This window comes from Cinclus cinclus, chromosome 4 (assembly GCF_963662255.1).
Source record: "Cinclus cinclus chromosome 4, bCinCin1.1, whole genome shotgun sequence".
Classification (NCBI taxonomy): domain Eukaryota; kingdom Metazoa; phylum Chordata; class Aves; order Passeriformes; family Cinclidae; genus Cinclus; species Cinclus cinclus.
This window is the reverse complement of record NC_085049.1, coordinates 31,218,053-31,241,425: the sequence shown is the minus strand read 5'-3', so window position 1 is coordinate 31,241,425 and position 23,373 is coordinate 31,218,053. Positions and strand designations below refer to the sequence as shown.

General features: G+C 35.2%; 1 protein-coding gene across 1 annotated transcript in view; it reads right to left on the bottom strand.

Moving 5' to 3' along the window:
* Positions 1–23,373, bottom strand: part of GRM8 (glutamate metabotropic receptor 8) — a 304,251-nt gene that overhangs the window by 157,644 nt on the left and 123,234 nt on the right. The window contains exons 3-5 of the mRNA XM_062491912.1: positions 13,003–13,138; positions 12,379–12,533; positions 11,297–11,434 (exon numbers count right to left, since the gene is read on the bottom strand). Of these exons, the coding sequence (XP_062347896.1) occupies positions 11,297–11,434; positions 12,379–12,533; positions 13,003–13,138 (429 nt within the window). The remainder of the gene's footprint in view (positions 1–11,296; positions 11,435–12,378; positions 12,534–13,002; positions 13,139–23,373) is intronic.

Genomic DNA, 23,373 nt, shown 5'->3' with positions numbered 1-23,373 from the left:
ATTACTAATCTGTCTGTATTTGAATTACCGGTTGTTAATTGAGGGACTATTTCTAAAATGTGGGAACCCTAAATTATCAATTCTACGTGGCAGTGAATCCTCATGGCATGAATACAATGCAAGTTTCAGAAACAAAAAATCTCACAGTTTGTACAAGACCTAACAAAAAGTGAAATATTGTATGTTTGACTGAAGACTTTGCTTTGTTTTGAGCCCTGAAAACCATTCAGCCTCCAGTCACCAGATGTTTCCCCTCCACCAAAGCCTGCCAGCTCACATAATTTCACAGCTGGAATGGTATCTGTGTCCACATAGATGAGTCCATTCTTACCTCAGTAACCAAGAATTTGTCTGTTGTATGTAAAGTTAAAAAAGAGCTGCTCTAACACCTGGCCAAGAAAAGTCTATTGATCAGAAAGAGGGGCTTGGTTTTAATAAATATGAGAAGAACATGTTCCTGGTTTAGTGGTGAATATGGCAGTGTTGGACTAGATTATCTCAGATGACTTTTGCAACCTTAACAATTCTGTGAATCTTTGAACACAGCAGTCCCGTCAAATAGGAGAGGACATTAAGAAATTGACTGAACTAGGAAAGCTTGTGTTAAAGATGAGATTTCCACAATCACTAATATACTTTGAATTAAAAACAAACCAAGGAAATCACATCTTTCTTGAATAATAACTCATCAGGAGCCAAATATGCTCCATCTCTGATGTCACTGTACTGCCAAAAATTAGTCTTTCAAAAAAGCTGCATAACCTCACTGTGCAGTATACATGTGCAGTTACTCATTAAAGTTTTCATCCTATTTGTTTTTTAAGGGATAATAGGTCAATATAAAAGAAGAGACATAAATGCTTCAATTTTTGGAAATGCTTAAAAAAAAAAAAGTTCTATAAGAGCATTAAATTCTTCACAGTGTTTCATTCTCTTGTAGGAATTTATATAGCTGGGTTTCAGGAAATACATAACTGTTAAGTGGTGAGTTCACCAGCTCCTGCCTGACATTCTACTTCTACAATCATATGTTTGATATTGAGGAAGAGGTCAAATGCCCAATTTAGATAGTTTCTGTTGAAAAATAGCCCTATAGAAGGATAAATCCATTGTCCAGAGACATGTAAAACTACTAGATGTCAATGCTTTTGTCTGTGTGATTCCTCATAATCAGCATGTCATTCATACACTCTATCATTATTGTCTTCATCAGCCATGTGCTAGATAAGTATTTACTGTTCATGCATGTACTGAACACAAATATTATACACTGTTCTGATATTTTTTTCCCTGGGTCCCAAATCATACATTTTTGTCTTCATCATAAGCTACAGACTTATGGTGAGGGTTTGTTACAGAGTTACACTTCACCATGGAATGTAGTTCCATTACAGTAAATACACTTTCTAAAAGACTTAGCAAGATTTGGGTAAGGAAAATGGTAGAGAATACCAGGACTATGTTGAAAATGGGACTGTTGCATTTTAGAACTGGACAAGTTTGAAACTTTTGGTTACATTTATTTGATTTTTGTGTTAGATAACATACCATAGTGTTTTCATTGGATGGAATAAGGTTTAATTCTCTTTTCTTTGAATTGTAAAGTGGAATGGTTTAATTTCAATTCCAAATGCCAAAATCCTTTTTAAAATAGAAGATTGATCTTCTTTGCAGTCCTGCTTCTCAAGAGGATTTCCTGAATAATAAATTAAGAATAAAGGTTTTGACCCTAATTACATTTTTTCCCACTTTCCAAAATAGGTTCTTAATGCATAACAGCAGTAATTTTAAATGCTTTCCTTCACCTTAGACTAGAAAGGGACTAGGGAGAAGGGACTGGGAACAGTTCTCCTGCCACCTACCAATGCTTGCCAACAAGGTTACAGGAACTTTTAATTATATTTTCAGAAGAGAGATTCATGAGAAATTATATATATATGTCTGTGTGTGTATATATATAGTATAGCTGAGATCAAATTCTTGGTTGGTTACCCTTCTCATAGGATGTTCAAACTTCTTGTATCTATTTCCAGGTTCTGTTCAACTTGACTACAAAGCTCTGCTTATTTTCACGCTACTCATAAGATCTAACTCGTGTCTTCTGAAGTGAAAAGCAATGTAGCTTTCTTTCTGATCATTCCTTTAAAGTTTTTCTTATCCTACTCAGCCTTTGATTACTGACTGCTCTGTGATTTCCACAAAAAAAATCAAGTTATTGCTCTCATTTGGGGGGCCATATCCTCTCATCTCATAAATCTTCATGTCAATAAACCAACACTCATGTACAGCATTGAAGATCTGGCCACTACACATCCTTTGTATTTTATCACTACAAAATTAAGTTGCAAAATCTTTGGTCTGGTGTTTCAAAGCCTGCTTCCTTTATTGTCATCTTAAATTACATGTAAGATTATTTCACAGAGGAATGGCTAAAAATATTTCAGATAAAATGGAAAGTGACCTTAAAAAAATTCAGATTTTTATACGAAATATAACAGATCATTGAAATTGAAACAACTGGACACAGTGATGTTTGGCCAAAGGTTGGACTTAATGATGTTGGTGATATTGTCTAACCTTAAGGATTCTGTGTTTCTAATATATTCTTTACAGTGGTCCTATGAACTGCAGAGATTATTCTATCACACTTCAAGCCAGCACTTAGAATGCTCCTAAAACTGCCACTTTTAGAGACTGGTCATTTTTTCGAAATTTAAAAGGAATAAAATAAATTTGTTTCTTGTTTGCTACAGTTTCATAAGCCACAGTCAATTTAAAAAGTAACCTTGAAGTGCTTTTGGTGCTGGAAATTATTTGTTTATTTCAAGACTGAGAAAATCGTTGTTGTTGTTGTACCTGAGAGTCTGAAAAACTGTTCTTTCTAGAGTATGGCTCAAGAAAAAGTCTGCCAATTGTCAGAATCCAGCATTAAGAATGAAAAAGCACCTGTACTTTCTGAGCTAAGCAATGCTTATGTGGCATTTAAATTCCAGTGGACTCCTACAAACAAGTTTATGATGGGCAAATGCCCCCTCTCTTTTCTTCTTGGTTTGAAAGAACAGAACAGGAGATACTGTTCAACAATAAAATCTGAAAAAGTCAATCTCTGGCCCAAATATATTATATTCAAGCACATGGAAAAGTAAAGAACAGATTGGAAGCAAGGGAACCCTGAAGAGCATGATCTCAGCACACCACCTGCCCCATCACTGCAGACCTCTGAAGGCATTTGGATCTTCTAATTTTGTGGGGTCAGATGGAACATATGTAGTGCACAGACTTTCACTATTCTACATTTTAACAAAGTAAACAATCAACCAAGACCATTCTTGGCTGCCAAAACTTCAATAAATACTGAAGTCACAGTAGGAAAATCCCCAGAGCATTAAACAGCCATTGTCTACTGATGTGACCAAAGATACCACTAAAGGAAGCACACCTCATTCCATGGTATTGCTTTAATAAACGCAAAGTAATTTATTTTGCACAGGGTATGTGAGATCACAGCACCAGCTGTATTTGCCTGACTGACACATCACATACATTATGTAGATTCATCAAAGATTTAAAATGCTTAATTTCTCTGTATCCTGGTATCATCTCTTCACAGCATAAAAGGATTAAAGCCAGAATAATTAAATATTTAATTTTTAAGCAAAACCTAAATATGAAACAAAAATGTACATATTTTTCAACAAGTAATCTTAAAATATTTTTGCATAAGTCTGCAGGATGCAGACTTTTGTCCATGTAAGTCCATAGGATAATGCATCCTTGAAATCTGTAGTATTGTCAACAAGTAAATGGTCACTTATTGAGATCTGAGGAATTTTTTCTGATCATCTCTGTACAGAGGATTGTCATGTATTGACTGTCCTTCTGTTTCTATGTGTGAAAGTACCTGTAAGAATGCTAAATTATCTCTTTAACTAATGGAGTCATAATTACTATAAAAAAATATTGGCATTATCACCAGGATCTTACAGGAAGTGGAAAGGAAGACTGATTTATTGTGAAAGTGATGATCAGCGTAACCATGGAATGGGAGACATTTCAGCTGGTTTGAACAATTCAGAAGTGGGACACCTGATCCAATTTAGTCATCTAGGACTATTTGCAATCTGTAAAGAGAGATGGGCATCCTCAAAGGTAAGTCATATCAGTCTAAGCAGTTTACTGTGACATATGGAGGTGGCCTGCCAGAAGTTGGAGAATTAAGTAAATCCCTTCTCAGGCTCTCCTTCCAAGTGCAAGCCTGCAAGCCCTAAATATACATTAGTCCAGAGTCCAAATCATTATGCTCTGTCATGCAGTTAAACCAATGTAAGCTCAATATAACAAATGTACCTTTTTCCCCCCTCTACCCTGATTATAACACAAATTAAGGAAGGTAGAAGCACACCTGTACTTCTACTTGACCTTTCATAAGAGCCCTTCATACAAAAACAGCTAACTCAAATATCGGATACAAATAATATTCTGAAAATACTGAAATAAAATTGGTACATTTAATGGCTACACTTGACCATTGCAAGGCAGATTCTGACCTCTTTTCCTACACAGAATCATATAAAAGTTCATTGTGTATGTCCCATTGATTTTGCAGGGACTATTTCTGCAATAAAATTCTACTTAGTAGATTTAAAAGCATCTACCTCTGTTTACAGATGACCAGTCTGAACTCCCTTCCACAAAAGATGAGCGACCAGTTGTTAATCAGGGGCATTACACGGGTGAATAAATATTAAATATATTGAAAGTACTAATAATATAAAAGCAATTCTAGGTATTTACGTTACTACTTGATGAAATGATTAAGCAACTTTGTTCACAATTTTAATTATATTATAAAATTAATAAAATTATTAGAACATATACTTTTACTTCTGGTATTCATAAGTAAATATTTTAGTATTTTAATTTTACTATCAAACATATATTAATATATTACTTTAATATATTAATATTTTAATATCAAACGTAATTAATCAGTAAAGAGACCACAATAGAAAGATAAATAATTTCCTTTGTTTTACCCTTTGCTTTGCCCTTTTTGTCTTTTTTTTAAGATTTCTTATATCCTGTAAACCAAGTACTAGCTAATAGAGAAAATACTGTTTTGTGGGAACTTTTGCATCAACAGTTCATTTTGCAGGTCACTCCATATTACCTCAAAGCCTTTTGTGCCCAATGGATGTGACTGGTAGCAAAGATTCAACAGTCAGCTTGGCTCCTGCTCATGCTGCAAATCTGACTACCAGGATTTTTATGTGAGATTACTGTACTCACACAAAACAGCAACAGACTTTTCAGAAACAAAAATAAAATGTCAACAGTATTTTGTGTTTGTGCAGAAGATACATTTCAAATGGGAATCAAGAAAATGGCAAGCAACAACAAAAGAATAGAAAGACTAAGTATTGGCCTTCCTAATTCTTATGCCTAAACATCCCAGTTACAAATGACAAATCACAAAGAGGGACTACAACAGCTATTTCTGTGAACCCTAAAAAAGTCCGTCCTTAGTGTCTCTTGAGATCTGTGCTAAATTCACGTATCTCAACTGCATCTGTGCTGGTTTTCTTAATTTTCTGTAGGTCTCATCTAGAAAAGAAATTACTTTAGGAGTGATTTGATGGTAATGGAACCATTACTCAAACAAAATAACAAGTCAGTGTGCCTCTAAAAGATTCACATTCTGGTTTTCAGTTTGTCCTATAAACTTTTCAGAATATGACTGCATACACACAAGTAATTTTACTTCTTTCTATTAATATTTTTAGGGGCAAGTGTAATTTCAAAGAGGTTAGTTAAGAAAATAAATATTTCTGCAAAGTTCCTAGGTATGCATGGTTTTTATTATGCTGCATCATGATTATTTTTTTCAGTGAAACAAAACAGATAATTTTGATACAGCAAATTGAAATTAGGCTAATTGACACAGGTCTCTATACTTTTGGAAACTACTCCATCTTTATTTTTAGCAGCACAGTCAGACATTATAGGCAGTTAAAGGCTGATTAGGTTTGCAGAGTAGTTAGAATTCTAACCACACAAAACAGAGGAGAGACTCATTCTACGGAGATGCACAGGAAGAAAATTTATAATTAACATTTTTGTTGAGGTTTTGAAAGCACCACATTACACTGATGTTTTATTAAAGGACCCCATTTTGCTGTTCAAAGACCATAATGGATGCCTTCAAGGGATTCTGTGGGCAAAATCCAGAACAAATCCCAATGGAATTGTGACTTCTTTTGTCAGATTTGAAGCTAAGACTATGATTTTTCCCATTAAAACATGATATAATAAGCAACTTCATTTCATTTACATTTCTTTCTGCTTAAGTGTACAAACACAAGCACATATCTTCTTATACAAACACAAGCAAACATATACATACAAATACAAAAAGAGAACTTCAGAAATTTTTGTTAGCTTGAAAACAGATATTAGCAGTCTGTGAGGTTAATGGAAACAAATCTGAGTAGATTTCAATTAATTCTCACCCTTCTCTCTTTACACTTCATCATCAATGCTGCTTTCTTTTACTACCACTGTTTTGCTTTTCTGAAAGAGTGATGTTGTGTATTGTCTCTATTCAATACAATTATTAAGAGTATTCTGCAATATCTTTGTTTGATTTTCAAGTATTTGTATTCATCATTTTGTATTCTTCTTAAGAAAGACAAGATCTAGAAATCTACATTAAGGTGGGACTGATAAGTAAAAGCTCAACAACCAAGAGCTGGAGCTAAGACAAGACTGGTCAGTCCACAGTATTTCTAAGTCATGCTAAAACTTCAACTACCAAAAACTGGACCCCTGGTAGAGTCAACTGGGAAGCTGTGGGTTCTATGGAAAAAATTCCATATGAGAATATTAAATTTAAAGTAGAGCAAGAGGCACAAAGTCTCTGCCATCTCCTGCAACTGCCATGCAAGCCCTTCCTCTTGAAGAATCAACAGGAATCAAGGGATGAATGAATACTCTCTCTGCCTTTACACTTTTCTGCTGGGGCACAGGAATGACTGAAAACCTTTCCATCTCCTCACTTCTCCTCCTCACAGAGAACCCAGTGCTAGAGGAAAAACTACTGAAGATCCCTGAAAGGATCGTGTCTCGCTAAAGATGTTTTTATTGAATATAGAAAACCTATGTCTTGAATAAATGTGTAAAGTAAGGCTTCTTGCGACCTCTACATGCGGTTTAATCTTGACAGTGCTCCTTTCTCTTCCATTTTGTTGCAATAAAACAAATGAGTTTTCTCTTCAAATGCCTTTCTTCTTTCCCAAGTAAAACAGTTTGAGGGTAGTCACTGAATTATTGTTTCATGCTTACTAAGTTAATGGCCCAATTTGATAATTTTTTTATTTCCAGAAAAGTCAGAACAAGAAATCTCTAATATTTTTCAATGCACTATTATAATATTAAGGATTTGATCAATGTATACTCACATTCAGAAACACACAGAGCTAGCTTCAAATCAATAGTGGCAAAAAAATTACTTTTTCAGTTTAGGTGAACCATTGCTTTCTCTAAAAAGGCAAAAACCAGAAAAGAAACAAACAGGCAAATTCAAAATAAACTTATTACTTTCTATCCAGAGCACAAATTCTTTCAGGAATAAGAAGCAACAGCAACCACAAATAAACAGGATTTTAAAATTCAAATAAACTGTTCAAGTTAGTACCATGCTAGACTGCAATAGTCAGTAATGTACAAGAACAGAAGAAAGTAAGAAGAAGGTTTATGCCCCTGCGTAATTCTTAACCTTAAAGGAAGATAAATTCCTTTCAGACTTCCAGTGCTTAAAAGACTGTTCATTTTATGCAGAAAAGAGAAAGGTTTTTCACTATTAAGCATTTTCTAGTATCTTCATAGGGAAAAAATGCTTGAAATTGGATTAGATCAGTAACATCCTCACTGCAGGTAGCAAACATTTAAAGCTATGAAAAACTTGACTAAATGGAGGACAGGGATATCAGTTTTGTTGTTGGAAATTACAAATGTTATATGAGAAAAAGATACAAGCACCTCCTAAGATAAACAGGAAGACATAATAAAATACACCTCAAGCCTGAGAGAACTTTATACCTATCAATTTGCCTTTTAGTATCATTGGAGAGAGAGATTTTCAGATTGTGACTGTATCTTGAGCTTTTGGATTTCTTTCAGTGTACTACTGCCTGCTGACATCACAACATCACAGAATCACAGAATCATCAAGGTTGGAAGAGATCTTCAGGATCATCTGGACCAGCTGTCAAACTGGCACCACCATAGTCACCCCTAAACCATATGCCAAAGTGCCACATACAGACATATCTTGAACATTTAGATACAGACAGTGACAGGAATTGGACTTGAGGGCAAAAAAGAGAATCTTATTTTCTGCAGTGCAGATAAAGTTACAGGAGAATTAGAATAAATAGTATTTTTACCTTCAGTCTTGAAGTTCTGAACTAGAGATGGGAATACAGAAGCACAGAATCACAGAATGGCTCAGGTTGGAAGGGACCCCCGTGGATGATCTGGTCCAGCCTCCCTGCTCAGCCAGGGCCATCCCAGAGCAGGTAGCACAGGACTGAATCCATACAGTTCTTGAAATCTCCAGTGAGGGAGACTCCACAACCTCCCTGGGCAACCTGCTCCTCTGCTCGGCCACCTGAGCAGGCCTTTTAAGAATTGAGCTAAAAATCAGGACTGAAAAACTACACATAAAATATCAGAGAAAACCCACTGCAAGGAAAAATGCCAATGGGGATAGGCCAAGGTTCAAGGTATTCAATATTAAGTTATAAACAACTAAATGTAACAGCTCTTATATTCTTATTGAAATTTGGGGATTCATTCATTATTTTCACTTACCACCATTGTTTCAGAGCAGACTTTGGGATCTCAAGGAAAAGATAAAATTCATGGGTGGGATATTCTCTAACCTTTAGCAGACATAGAAGATCATAGTACACACTCAACTATTTTGAGGGCTGTGGTATGAAGAACCAGACAAGATTTCATTGCTGCCTCTCTTTTGTGTATGAGAGGCCCTGACAAATGAACTGAGGTGTGTCAAGATATCATTTGCAATTCTCTGAGTCTAAATTGTGCTGGGAGTCATTGCCCATTCTCCAGCTATCATTTTGCTTAAATCACAGGAGGTTTATTTTGAACTTACTACCACCACCACCACCATCTCTTTATCTAGTTTATTTAAAATGAACATATTTTGGGTATTTTTGTTATCCAACCCTTTAAATTTGAGTTAGATAAGCATAGGGATCAAGATGAATTGCCAGTTTCTGTCAGATTTGCTTCTGTTCAAATGGGGACTTCTATTGTGGCAAGCCACTTTTAAGTGGTTTTACTCAAGAGTCCTATCACTCATAGGTACTTTACAGAAGAATTAATTATTTTTTCCCTTGATGGTTAAAATGTATGTGCAACTGTCATACGAGACCTCCCATGTCTTTGTCCTACCACTTGGTGCCATGTTAAATTTTTGGGCATAGAAAATATGTTTTCTATCTATTTTCAGGTTCAGAGAACATACCATAGGGTTGTTTTTTTCATAAAATATACAGATATCTGTTTCAAATTAGAAATTATTTTGGATCAAGATATAGCCTATGCATTTCATACTGCTTTTCACTTGGTAATTCAGTTTGACAGACATGATGAGGCTGAGATAAATCATACAACCATCTGTGGTAACATTTAGAGCTTCCCAAACTACAACACATACACCAGTCATTCCACCTGAAGACCTTAAAAAAACCCATCTATTTTCCACTTAAAATAGTAATAGCAAAATAATCCCTTTCCAGACATCAGTAAATATCCAGCCGTGATTTACAGCTACATGAATCAAGGCCAAGGAGTAAAGGATTAGAGTAATGAGCTATCATTTAGCTTGGTGAGGAACTGAATATTACCCTTTCTCTGTGAAATATGTGGTGAAAGGCAGAAGACAAGGCATTGCTGAATGAATGAGTGAATGCCTGGCTCTGATATTTGTGTGAGTTGTATCTGTGACTTGTGAAGCAAAATGCAGCAAGTGTTTGAATTGATGGCACAATAGACATACAATAAATCTGATGGTCCAGAAAGTGCAGGAATGCATGTTCTTGGAGAGCTCACTGTGCTTCTGTCTGACAAGACCAGGAGAAGTGGGGTGCTGGTGTCAGAAAGTTTAGAAGGGCACCCCTATATAACAAAGGCTACATGAAAGTGTCAGCAAGCAGCCAGAAATCTTGGGAGAGCAAGTGGAAAAAAAAAAAAAAAAAAACAAAGTTCACGTTGCATGGGAAAAATATTATTTGGTGAAAGAAGACATCACCAGGAAAATCAAGGCACATCACAGAAAATTTATGTATGTAGTGCAGCAAAATTGTGTACTGCTGTTGGTGCTGCTCACAGAGATAGATGGTGGTCACAACCAGTAATGCTGGGAGTGGTGGCAGTAATTAAGGAAATGACACAAGGAGCCCTGACAATAGGTAAAAGCGTCTACATCTACACAAAAAGTAACATAAGCAATCTGCAGTAGCCACAGAAAGTAACACTCCTGTAATAAACTTTTTAAGTAACAGCAAAAAAACAACATCTCATAGAGAAGATCAAAGTCAGCTGCTGATGTGTCTGCTGTATTAGGTGTCATGACAATTGCATCTGGGTATGAAGCCTGAGCAAGCAGGTTTGCAAAAAGTAGCGACAATTACTTCAAGTTTTTTGCTCAAACTTTATAGAGGCTTTCGGTTTTATAATATGATATAGGATCCTTCTTTTACACATGGGGACAAGTAATAAGAATGTATTGATTTGCTTTTTCCTTCATCCTCAAACATAGTTTGTAAACTAAATAAGGAGTTCAAGACTTGACCTATCCTCAAGACCTCAATAGTTTAAACAGAAATTTAATTTTCACTGTATATACTTCAGGGTTAACAATACGAAAATTGCCATGATGCACACACTTGCTAAAAAAAATCATATTGACAACTACAGATGGGGTGAGAGAGAAGGTCATTGAAAACATAAATGGAATTGAACCACTGCTGCTGGTTTTTAATAAAATCTGTACCATCACTGTATTTGTGCAAATTAACTACTAAATTTCTCATACATTGCCCATTAATTTTTTCTTCAGGTTTAAGAAAAAATGTCACACTTTTCTTACAACTCAGCAATATGCATTGGAGAACTGAAGGGAGACAGAAAAGTGATGAAAAGAAAGTGGCTCCTTTCCTGCACTCCTATAAACAATTTACAGATAATGTTTTACTTTCACAGTTACCTGTGCATTTCTTGATATTGCTATTTCTTTTTCCATGTGATCCCAATTTGCATCCAAAATTCTCCTCCCAAAATTCTGCAAACCAGACATTTCTTCGATTGTTAGCAAGTGTTCTGCTCCGAAAATATCTATCAAATCCTACATAGAAGAGAAGTGAAAGAAGCATTAAAATATGATATGGTATAAAAATAGGAATTTAAAGACAGTATCAGATGTTTTATAAATACAAGAACAAGAAAAAGCTTTAGACACAAACTATTTTATGAGCATAGTAGCATCTAAGGATTAGATTTGATTTCAAGGCCACATAAAATCATGTTCTTTGTTGAAAAAAGAGGACATCCAGGACACCTATAATTCAGCTTCTATTTATATGGTTAATATATATAACTATATAAATTAGTTATATAATTATATAAAATTATATAAGATTCCTACTTAAACCTGATGATCACCAGCCTTTACCCCTGCAATCCAGCTGTCTTAATGAAATCATGATTAACACATCCCTTCTGGGTTAGATTCCTTACAAGTATCCCTGTGGCTAAATTCTCTATGTAACATCCACAGTGTTCATTTTTCCTAATCAATTACCAGTTTAGCACACTCACCCAGACACTAAGAGATGTTACTGTATCCAGTGCCCTCACAGCAATAAGGTACTGCAAACTAACTTCCACTTTATTCACCAGGTAAGAATCTTTCTTAATACAGTAGCTTCTCAAAGTAAATTTAGGAGTGGAAATCAGGGCACAGATCAATCTCCCCAGAGAATAATCTGATTCATTATCATTCATCCAATACTCTCTTTATTTGTCCCAAAGAATGACCAGGCTATGGTTAAGAAGCTCTCAACTTCAGGTGGCATCATTTTTAGACAATTACAGGATTGCCTAATTGCACATTCAGCATCTCCTCATCTTAACAGATATATTAAATTATACAACTCATGTAACTTGGTAGGAAAACATTCCTTGAATTCTCTGCAACCAAAGACTACGTAATTTTTAAATTACTTTTATAGGGACCTAAAGTATTTGAACTTTGACAGAAGATGAAAGGTTTGTGCCCCGTGTCCTTACCATCTATGGATGTTCTTTTGGGTAGAATAGTTACTGCTCCTTCTGCAATCTCCTCCTGCTGCTGGACTGGTGAAATTTTTGACCCCCAACTGTCTGAGCCAATCCAGAGGAAATGTCCAGACTGATTAGCTTTTTTGGCTGCTTCCAGTACTCTCCTGCAAACAAACAACAAATGACCAATTAAACAAATTCCCTTTACAAACAACTTGAGAAACCCAGCATTTATTTTGGTTATGCATAAGATTACAGTAACTAATTAATCTATAGTTTTCACAGTCTAAGTCATTTTCAACAACAGCAGTATTGAACTCAAGATACAGTAATACACAAATTTGTTTCATCTTTAGCCATATTTTTCTAGCACTCTTATTGGTTTCTTCCTTTTCAGTTACCAAATAACTATCTATTGGCACTGCACTCCTAGGAGCTAGGAGAAGTCTGGAACTGCACAGAATAAAGGACCAGCACTCTCTTTAATTACAACTCAATTTCTTATCATCAGATTTCCAAGAACTTTTACATAGGATTGAATCTGAAACTTCTTTGTTAGTCTATTTTCCACCACCAACCAAGCACCCTTATGAAGAAGAACATCTTCAAAACATAAAATTAGGAAACAGGCACCTAATATCATCTTCGTTCGCAAACATGATCACTGCTCGAGCATTTGGAGTTTCCAACAAGCGTTTAATGATCTTTTCAAATTCTCCTGGTCTTGGTTCCCGAGGGATTTTGAGTGACTGAGCAATGCAAACACCTCCTAGGAAAAATAAAAAGGATAAAAAAGAATTTTAACACACTAAACATCCACATTTCAAATAATTCTTAGCTAACCAGGCAAGCAGAGAAAGCAAGGTGCTAATCTGAAATACAACAGCACAGACAAAAGTAACATTATCTATGTGTTTTGTACAGGCTTACACATTTAATGCTGCTTTAAAGAATATAACAGAATTACCTGTTACTTTATATTTTAAGTACATTTTTAAATGACATTCTGAGGCCCTTGTCAAGCACCACACTCTGGCTCAACTGGACCGAGTTCCACAGACCTACCTAATTTATGGCAGCTGGCACGGATCTACAGTTTTAGTTACCTCATGTTCATCATGTGGCTCTTCAGTATCAGGTACTGTCACACACCTCTGCTCTGTCAGCAGAGAGTATGTAGCAGAGAATGCACACAGATCACTTTTAACTGCTATTATGACATTTGTAAATGAGTTGTCTTAATTATTTAAGAAGCTGACACTGAATATTCTAAATTACTAATCAGCAAATGAACACAAACTCAGAGATTATATTTATATTCCTTCCTGACAGAGGATGCTGATTGAAATCTTTATATTTTACCTGCCAAGTAAAAAGGGCTGATTTCTACAGAAAACTTAATGATTTCTAATAGCTTTCATAGACCAACCCAGGGCAATCTCCATTCTCCAATTACTACACTGATATTTGTGTTTGAGCATGCAAGAGAAAAATTCCTTGAGCCTATTTCAAGAATGACTGAGTCCCATATTGCTACCAGTTTCCAATACCATAGGTGATCTTTCTGATTGTTTGCTGATTTGCTTATTTAATTACTTTTTCTAAGTACTATTGCCTGATTCTCATTAGTACATCTAATGCCCACCAGTGTTTGTTCTTGAATGTTGTTATTCCAGCCATAAGATCCTATTGTGGGGAATCTAATCACTAACAAACCCAGAAAATTAAGAAAATGCAAAAAAAATGTTTAGCTCTGACAAAATGTGACAAGCTACTAGACAAACACAAGCAAATTGTACGTTTTGCATCCCTACATCTAAATACTTCTACAGTGAAGAATGTTTTCAGTGTGAATAAAAATGTGTTTTAAAAGAGATGTTCTATTTTTAATGAGTTTTAAAAGAGGTATTTTATTTTTAATGTATGCTGGTATGTATCTTCTGATGTATAATATCATTTGAGATACATACATTTCATTAAATGCAGTTAGTCAACTGAAGTCACAGTTAGATGGCTGTGTTGTGTATCGGGAGGCATTCCAAATTTCTCATCCATCTTGTGTCTCCTATCAAAATGTTAGAATTCTGTTTTTCCAAAGTACTTCATAAACTAGGTTGATGCACACCTTCAGTGATAGGATTTGAACAAAAACAAGGGTCCAGGCAGTTGAAGCCTGGCATGATCTACACAAAGGTGTTACCAAAGTCCTTTGTGTAAGCTTTCTTAAGCTTAATGTATTTAATCTTTAAGCAAAAGAAACAAAATAAAGGTATGTCTGAAGGTATTTTTCTTTATTTTATTCAAAAAAATTAGTAGGAATGGTTCAAAGCTGCCCCATTCATCTGTCAGTGATTAAGAGGTGCTAAGACAAAGCACTTTATGACCTGCTTTAACTTTTTGATCAGCCTTGATTTGGTCAGGCAGCTGGCCTACATGATCATTATAGATCCCTTCCAACTGAAATAGTTCTATTCTATTCTATTCTATTCTATTCTATTCTATTCTATTCTATTCTATTCTATTCTATTCTATTCTATTCTATGTAATATTTAGAAAATGCTGGGAATTCATTATCAGATTTTGTGCTAGCTTTTTCAGAATCTCACTGACTTCAATAGCTCTCTGAACAGGCATATCCTAAGTTTGAATCAAGTTTAGACCTGGCATAAATGTGTTAAAATAACAACTTCAAATTACATCACCCAGTTTTAGTCACAGGCAAGCATATAGCCTCTTTCAGTTATGTATCAATTACTTGGGAAGTTAATATTATTATTTTATTTGATTGAGAAATTAATTCTAAAGTGCAGACTTGCCCTGAATTCTCTGCTTTACATGAAAGAAATATTTTCCAGTCAGAATACCTGCCATTTCTAAAAAATTTGTTTGTATATAGGTCTTTACCATCCATAAATAGTGCATAATAGTGCAATGTAATATAAGTAATTTACTCTTATCTGCTATGAAATGGAATACAGAACCTTTTTTGGCAACAAATTTCTTCATATTTTTACAAATATCCTGTCTCCCCATGATGGACAGCTAATTTGCCAATAACAACAAATAAATTTTTATAGCAGATGGTCCTTATATTTACCAGGTATTTTTGAACCTGATAATGAAAAGATGGACACTTTACTGTGAAAATCTTTACCCAATTATATATTATATAGACTATCATGATAGACACTTCAAAGTCCTTTAATTTCTTTCCTAACTATGAGGGCTGAAATGTAAGAAATATTTAGCAAATTTCAGAGAAATTTACAAGAAATATTTAATAAATTTTACAATAAGCAATACACTGTTAAAAACAAATGCTAAAAAAAAATTCCAAGCTCTCAGCTATCCCCAAAGTCATTCAGCACAAAAAGTAAAACAGATCCTAAAAATGATATAAAGGAATAATTTGTTACCTCATACATTCTGTAAGTGCATTTTTTGACTATTCTACTCATGCAATGGCCCTTAAGGAAAAAAAAATCATTCTACCCTCATAAAAATAACATTACAAAATGCGTATATATAATAAACTGTGTACATCCATCTACAATTTGTGTGAAATATCAAGCAATGAAGAACTTCAGTTTCTAAAAAGGTTATTCTCTGTAAAAATAGTGTAGAAGAACCATCATTCCAACATTGCAGCCACAAGTTCAGTCATGACTGTATTGTGTATCTTGGCATCTCTGCACTGAAGAATGTATTAAGCACTAACAGGAACAAAATAAAACGCACTTCAGCCTTGCTGCTACATTTATAATTATTTGTGTAGGCTCTCTCCAACACACAAAACACTTTGTATACATCCTTGCCTATATACTGCATATATAAACTGCTGCTCAAACAAATAACATTTTCAGCTAATGATGAATTTCTGGACCCACAAAGGTATTCACAGTGTCTAACCTCTTGGCACCCTGCTGCCTTTGAAATCTACAGCCTGGGCTAAGCGCCCAGACACAGACAGAGATAAGCGCCTAGGAAAAGAATGCCTATGAGCCAGCAAACTAAATAACTAATAATTATTCCTCCAAAATAAGTTGCAGAGGTAGTAAAAGGACAAGTTTAAGGCCAGTAGTTAGGATTAATTTCATCAAGTGTGAACAAGAGAGATTTCCCCAAATCAAGAACAAACAGGGCTTGAGAACAGATGTCTCATACGGGATACAATGGATTTACCATTTGCTGCAGAGGTGCCAAAGGGCAGATGGTTCAGACATCTAAGGTCTCAAGAGAATTTATGGCTCTGAATTATAAGAACAAATTGTGTTTCACTCTGTCAGCATTTCTGACTGATATGGCGTGATGACTGCTTGTCTCTGTTGCTGGTTTCTAAGATTCTTCATTGTCTGGTGATGTACTTTAAAAAGAAACGCATTGATCTAAATTTCCCTTGGCTAAAATGGTGATAAATCTAACATTTGTATAAGGAAATGAGAGCTAACTTTCCTCTTATTGAAAAGAAAATTACATGTTTAAACCTCATCAATTAAAAGGATATATGATGAGGCTTCAGAGAGCGCTGCGCTAAAAGTTACTCAGGTAAAGAAGGGAGTCAGCCAGACAGACTCATTTCAGGTAGCTGCTACAGACACCAGTAATTGTACCCACTATTATGGTACCCATTCCCTAATTCATATATGACACAGGAGACAAAATTAAGAGTTTGCATCAATGACACATTTCAAAGACATTAAGAAGACACTGAAGTAAAGTAGTTCTTCGGCTACTGGGAGGAAAATAAAGTCTTACCACCAAATTCTGCTAAGCTTCTTTCACCTGTTTTAAGATTTGTAAAGCCAAGGTTGTCCTCAGTCAGCCCAGAGCTTGATTGGAGGAATAAAACAGTCAATATGAACTACCTTGTGTCCATGATGACAAGTATCCATTTGTCTTCTGTCCAGCAGCTATGAAGTGCCATACCCTGCACCTGGGGCAAGGGGATGATAAAGGGAAGAAGAGCAGAGGTGGGAGCTGGAAATCAGGCTCAAAGCAGGAGCTGCCACTCCACACCATGGTTACAGCTGGAAATTCATGTGCTTTTCAAAACAGAAACATAATCTGACATGGACTACAACAACACGTTTTTATCTATGTTGAGATAAAGAAATCACACCTTAAAAAAATCGCTCCAGGCTCGGCTTGCTCTGCTTACAGGTACTCTGTAAAACATAGCTTGTGGGAACACAGGTTATCACTAAACTAACAAACATAACCAAACCAAACCAACAAACAAATAAAAAAAAAAAAGTGAGATATTTGAAGATATTGCCAGTACAGTGGACAAATAACCCTTTTTTGGTGATGTCACAACAATGAGACAAATGGAAAAGAAAATGGATAGCTAGTACCTGCATAATTTTAGTAGGTAAACATAATAATATTTATAATAATAAATACTGATTTTTGCCTATGTTTGTTCTGAAGTCATGATGCCATGCTGACTGTAAACCATTAAATACTTCACTATATGAATTGGTGTGTCAGAAGATACTGAAAGTGTATTCAGAAATTAGCAAGCAGACTTGGTAGAAAACTTGTACAAACAAATTTCCTTAAAAAATAGACTGAATGGTGAAGCTCAATGCAAATACAAGGGCTGAATTATCTCCCACCCCAGCTAGGATTCAGCACTACATTATAATCAGCTAAGTGGGATATGTAAGAATGGTCTCCTTGTTTTTGTATTGAGAAAGTTGAAGACAGTTTTCAGTTCAAGTGATCACTTTTGGGACCTCAACTCTACTACTCCAAACCATTTTACCCTCTAAACTATTTCCCCACATAAATATAAATAGCCTCACCATTGTAACAGGGAAGGGATCAAGCTATGCACCTTGACAACCTATTTGTTAGCATAAGCAGGCGTACCTCACCTGACTCAGTACACAGCATTGCAAGTTGATTATTTCATGAGAGCTTCATCACAAATCACACTGCTCCTGGAAAAGCTCAAGACAGATAGCCAGGCCATATCTGGGATCCAGTCCTAGTTGGCAGGAATTTCTCAGCTGCCTTCAAGTACACGTCTTTTTTTACTATGAGTTATAGGTCATTAGGCCAACAAAATTTAAATGTAGGTCTGCAGAAAGTTTCCAAAGAACACTATAGAAATAAGTGAAGGCAGATAAGTTCCTATTCCAAGTAGGGGAACAGATGTCAGAGATTCAGAAAAAGCCTCAGCAAGAAACTCCTGTGAGACCCACAGGGTGCTGCTGCAGGCAGACAGAGCCTTTGTCTGACAGAAGACTACACACTTCTGACAATATGACATGACACAGAAGAACATAAGGGAAAACACACAAGTGCATTTCTCCTCCTCTTCCAGGCCTTCCATTTGTTATATTGAAAGTCTAGAAAATCTAGACCCAGTTATATTGAAAGAATGTTCCAATTGCCAATAACCTAGATCAATATTAAGATTATTGAAGATACTAAAAACTACAGGATGCTCCAAACTCTAGTTCTGTTGACAAAAATTAGAATACGTATGTCACTTAGTGAATCCATCAAGACATTCTTTTTAAGCAGAGAGTTCATTATTTCTCAAACTTGGATGGTAAGAAATCAGAATGTTAAAGAAAAATAAGGTAAGCAACTGCTCTGCATGGGACTTTTACTGGTGTTGACAATCAATCACTCTAGCAATTATTATTTAAACTACAACCAACCTTGTATCCTCTTGTGTGTCCCTAGATTCCCTTAAGAATAATTTTCTAGAGTATGAGTCAACAGGGAGTGACACCTAGGAAGATACAGGTCGAAGATAAAATTTCTCAAGCAATAATTAAAAATTAAAATTTTCCTTAATGCCAAAGGGCTGTTGCTGGGAGGTCTGAATGCAGCTATGCATTTTGTCCAGAGCTACCTTTACTTAACAAATCCAAATGATACTCTCACTGATGCTGCTGTGTGGGCTTCAGGGTAACTTAGCTTAACGAGTGAGAACCTGAGCATTCAGCATGTTCTGTGCTTCCACCAAAGCAAATGCCATGGCATCTTGCCTGCTACTCATGTCCAAATCTGGTTAAATAAAATCCAATTCTAGTGCACCTCTTTTGTTGCAGTCACAAGCTACCTGTACTACAGAAACAGACCAAACTCTTGCAGCTTTTCATTTCCCCAGACAATCACCAAATACCTCAGCAGAAAATTACTTCTGCAAAGGCAGTTAATTCTTCAGCCAACAGTGGGAGTACTTTTTGATGTAAGGTAATAGAAAGAAAATAATTTTTTTAAATAAGTAAAATAAACAGGAATTTACTCTAAATTGACAGAAGTGGCACTTAATATCCAGTACACTTAAATATAATGGAGGATGAAAGATTTTGTTATATCCTTCGAATAGACAAAAACATTCTGCATTTCAAACCCATATATTGGTATCTTATTTCCTTCACTTAAGTATAACTGCATCTCCCCAAAATCCCTTAATACTTATGACAAAGATTTTTTTATTGCACAAGGAAGTTGGTGATGCTTTTTCACTAACATGTCAGGTAAAATTATGAGCTTTTCTATTCAAAATTAACAGCTGTTAGGAGATCAAAGTCTTTTTTTTTTATCATAGTGTTTTAGAAAAGGCTTTTTAGCAAAGGGTTTATTGTTGGGACATACATTTCCTAACACTTTAGCAAAAAAAAAAAAAAAAATTAGAAAGCAATAAGCAAGACCATGAATGAACACAAAACATTCCAATAAATTCAACTCGCCCATTCCTTTTGAACCTGTTTTTCACATTTCTACGTGTAGCTCACAGGCATACAGCCATGCATTTCACAAGCACATGTGCTCACACAGATCCTTACACTGTGGTTGAAGCAGATGCTAATTCTAAAAAAGAAAAGGAAGAGAGAATAATCCAGCTCTGCCACTACACGAAACCACTGGCTACTGGCCTCAGTTATCAGCTTCTGAGGTGACATGAAACAGGAGAGATCTGCTATTTTGCACTTCCATTCTAAAAAGTAAAACATTCTCTTTCTGCTTTTCCAGGATTATTTTTTTCCTCCCAGAAGAAACAGTTCCAAATGTAGCACTAGAGATTCTGTCAACACCAACATCTGATGGAAAATAACTGCAAAGAATATTATCACCATTTCCAGACCTACATATCATTTTTTTTTCAAATTTGAAAAAAACAAAAAAAAAATATTCTTTGATTTTTAGTGCTATTTGTGTACATGAAAGCAAACTTTCATACTTGAAAGTGAAAGGCTAAAAGAAAAATCTCTGGATTTTTCATAAACATCTGGAGATGTTTATGAATGGGTAAAAATCACCTAGCCACTCAGAAAAAAAGAATCTGAAAAGAATGAATCCTAGAAGGTTGTGAGAAAGGATGTTTCCTCTCCACAGTGACTCCCTGGATTATTACTTCATAAAGGATATAGGATGCCCATCAACTCCAAAACAATGGAATTGAAATAGGCCACCACTTACATTTACTGGTCAGCTGTTGCAATACTTTCATAGTTATGTCTTTTCATCATCACAGTGGATATAAATATTTCCCTCTAGGGAAACACTGTTCTTGCTACTTGCAGATTTAGAACTCATAGAGGCATAATATGAAAAAAGAAATACACGGTGATTTTCTGTTTGCTGGCTACATGCCAGGTACATTCATAATGAGGAAAGAAGGCCCTCTATATTTTAGGGTTTTATTTTTCTAAAAATCTAGGGAATCTAGGTGATGAAAACAAATTTCATGAATTCTAAAATATTTTCAAATTGTGCTATTAAAGTAACATCAGTTCTGATTTATGTAAAAATAACTGCATGAGCTCAAAGCCTGGCATGTGGTTACATGAAGTATTGTCCTCTAAAAGTAAATTTTCTTAAATATGGCCTTAATTCTTTCCTCCATTTCTCTCTAATTCCCCATATTAATGGGCCTGACTAGTTGCAAAGATTTGGATTTGATATTCTGGGTAGTTAAGATGCTAACAACCAATTCAAAGAAATTCTAGACAAAGTTCAGGCATAAAAATCATCAGTTTGCTTCCAAGTATAGGTCCCAAGTCACAATACACAATAGTTCATAGAAGATCATGAAGATGACACAGGACCTGATAGCATTCCTTATTAATATGTTTAGGCAGGAAAAGAAAGCCCACAACAAGAAGACCCGAATTTTGTTAAAACATTTACTTCTAAATAAATACAATCTTTCTTCTTTTATGACATTTTTCTCCCTGCAGACCTCTTTATCAGTTTTTATTCCATTCCCCACCTTGTTTATTTTAAATATTTTACTGGAGGTATAAAAGACTGTTTTCAGTTAAGTTGTTCTGGGTTGCCTGATTTTAATAGTAGGCTGCTACCCTACTTCTCCTTTGCATACTTCTTAATCTGTAATGGTGTTCAGGGACTACATTCAGTCACCTCCTTTGAACTGAAATTATGTACATAGGAAGGAGAACCCTACTTTTAATTATGCCTTCGAAGAAAAATAGCAGCTGTGATTAATGTTCTCCCCCTGAAACTTCTTGGTCTGCTTTATGAAGACATTCTTCTTCTTTGTGGTCATAAAATAATCCCAATTCTCTAGTATTAAAAAAAAAATCCCTTCTGATTTTTGCTATCTTCAAGAAGATATGTAGTAAAATCACTTTTCATCTTTCTTCACGTATTTCTGCAGCCCTAAAGTTCAATATGAGGAAAATATTCTTAAAATTAGGTATGTGTTATTTTGATTAGGTTATCTCTATTAATATCTCAAATATTTTTCTTGTAATCTGAACTATCAAAATGATTCGCATATAAAGTATTACTTAACTTCAGTGAAGTCTGAGTTTGACTAGTCATGTTTGAGCTTCAGTGTGATATTCCAAAGAAGCCTCAACTTCGAAATTTTAAAAAACAGCCTCAAAAAATAACCGTTGTCTAATTCTTTTTCTGAACCTGCGAAAAGATAATTCTGTGGTTTTCTCAACATGAAATTACAGGCACAAAATTGTGAGGAAAAGCAAGGAGGGATCACTTCTGACGGGAAATCTTGTAGGTAAATCTAATGCCAAGAAATTAAATATGATATAGATTCACAGTCTCCTACAACAAAATGAAGATGCACAGGGATAAAATGGGGTTTGCTGCATAAATTCTCTGCATAGCCTACAGGGAAGTTAAGCCCTTTGTAACATTCTTCAAGTGCCCACTTGCAGCCTGGTGCTCAAGACATTTGCCTACTTTCATGGAAATTTTCATCAGGAGCCATGATGACTTCTTCCATGCAGGAACAAGCTGAAGTTGCCTTTTAAATCATGATTATCTAACAGAGATGGCATCACATAAAAAGGGCTCAGTTCATCAATTAGACTAGAAGAGATCTTTTCAAGCCTAAGGGACAATTGTCACCATCTACCTTGGCCTCTTCCACTCAAGGGTGATCAGAATATTTTTCAAAGGCCTAACTTTTGGAAAGGCAGTTTAATTAAAAATTAAATATTTTGCACTTGTTTGAAAATATTTTAAAGTATGAAATAATTTAGTGGTTGGATTTCTTACCTTAGCAATGTTAAAACATTAAGATAATATTTAATTTTTTTTTTATGGATAGCTTTGAGGGTTTGTTACTTGTTTTTTTTTTGGTTTTTTAAACTCAGTACATAATAACATGTCAGCACTTCTGAGACAAAGCAATTAAATACTTGAGAAATAAATGTTTTGCTTTCTCTATATATTTCTGAATTTCACAAAACAAGTTTCAATAATTGCTTTAATTTATTTTTAGTATCCGAATTTTCAATATAATGGAAATACAATTTCTGTGTAGTTGCATATGTTGTGAGTCAAAGACTGCTACCCTGAAATGTCAGGATCAAATGGTTTCCATGTGAGGTGAAGTGTACATAGTTTTAAAATATAAGCATTTTATGGCATGAAGGGTGTCCCACACTGCTGTAGAAGTTTCTGAAATTATTTAGAATCATCTTTACTGAAGTAAAAAAAAAAAAGCCTCTCTTAATCAGTTTAACTTTTAATGTTTCTAACTTCAGT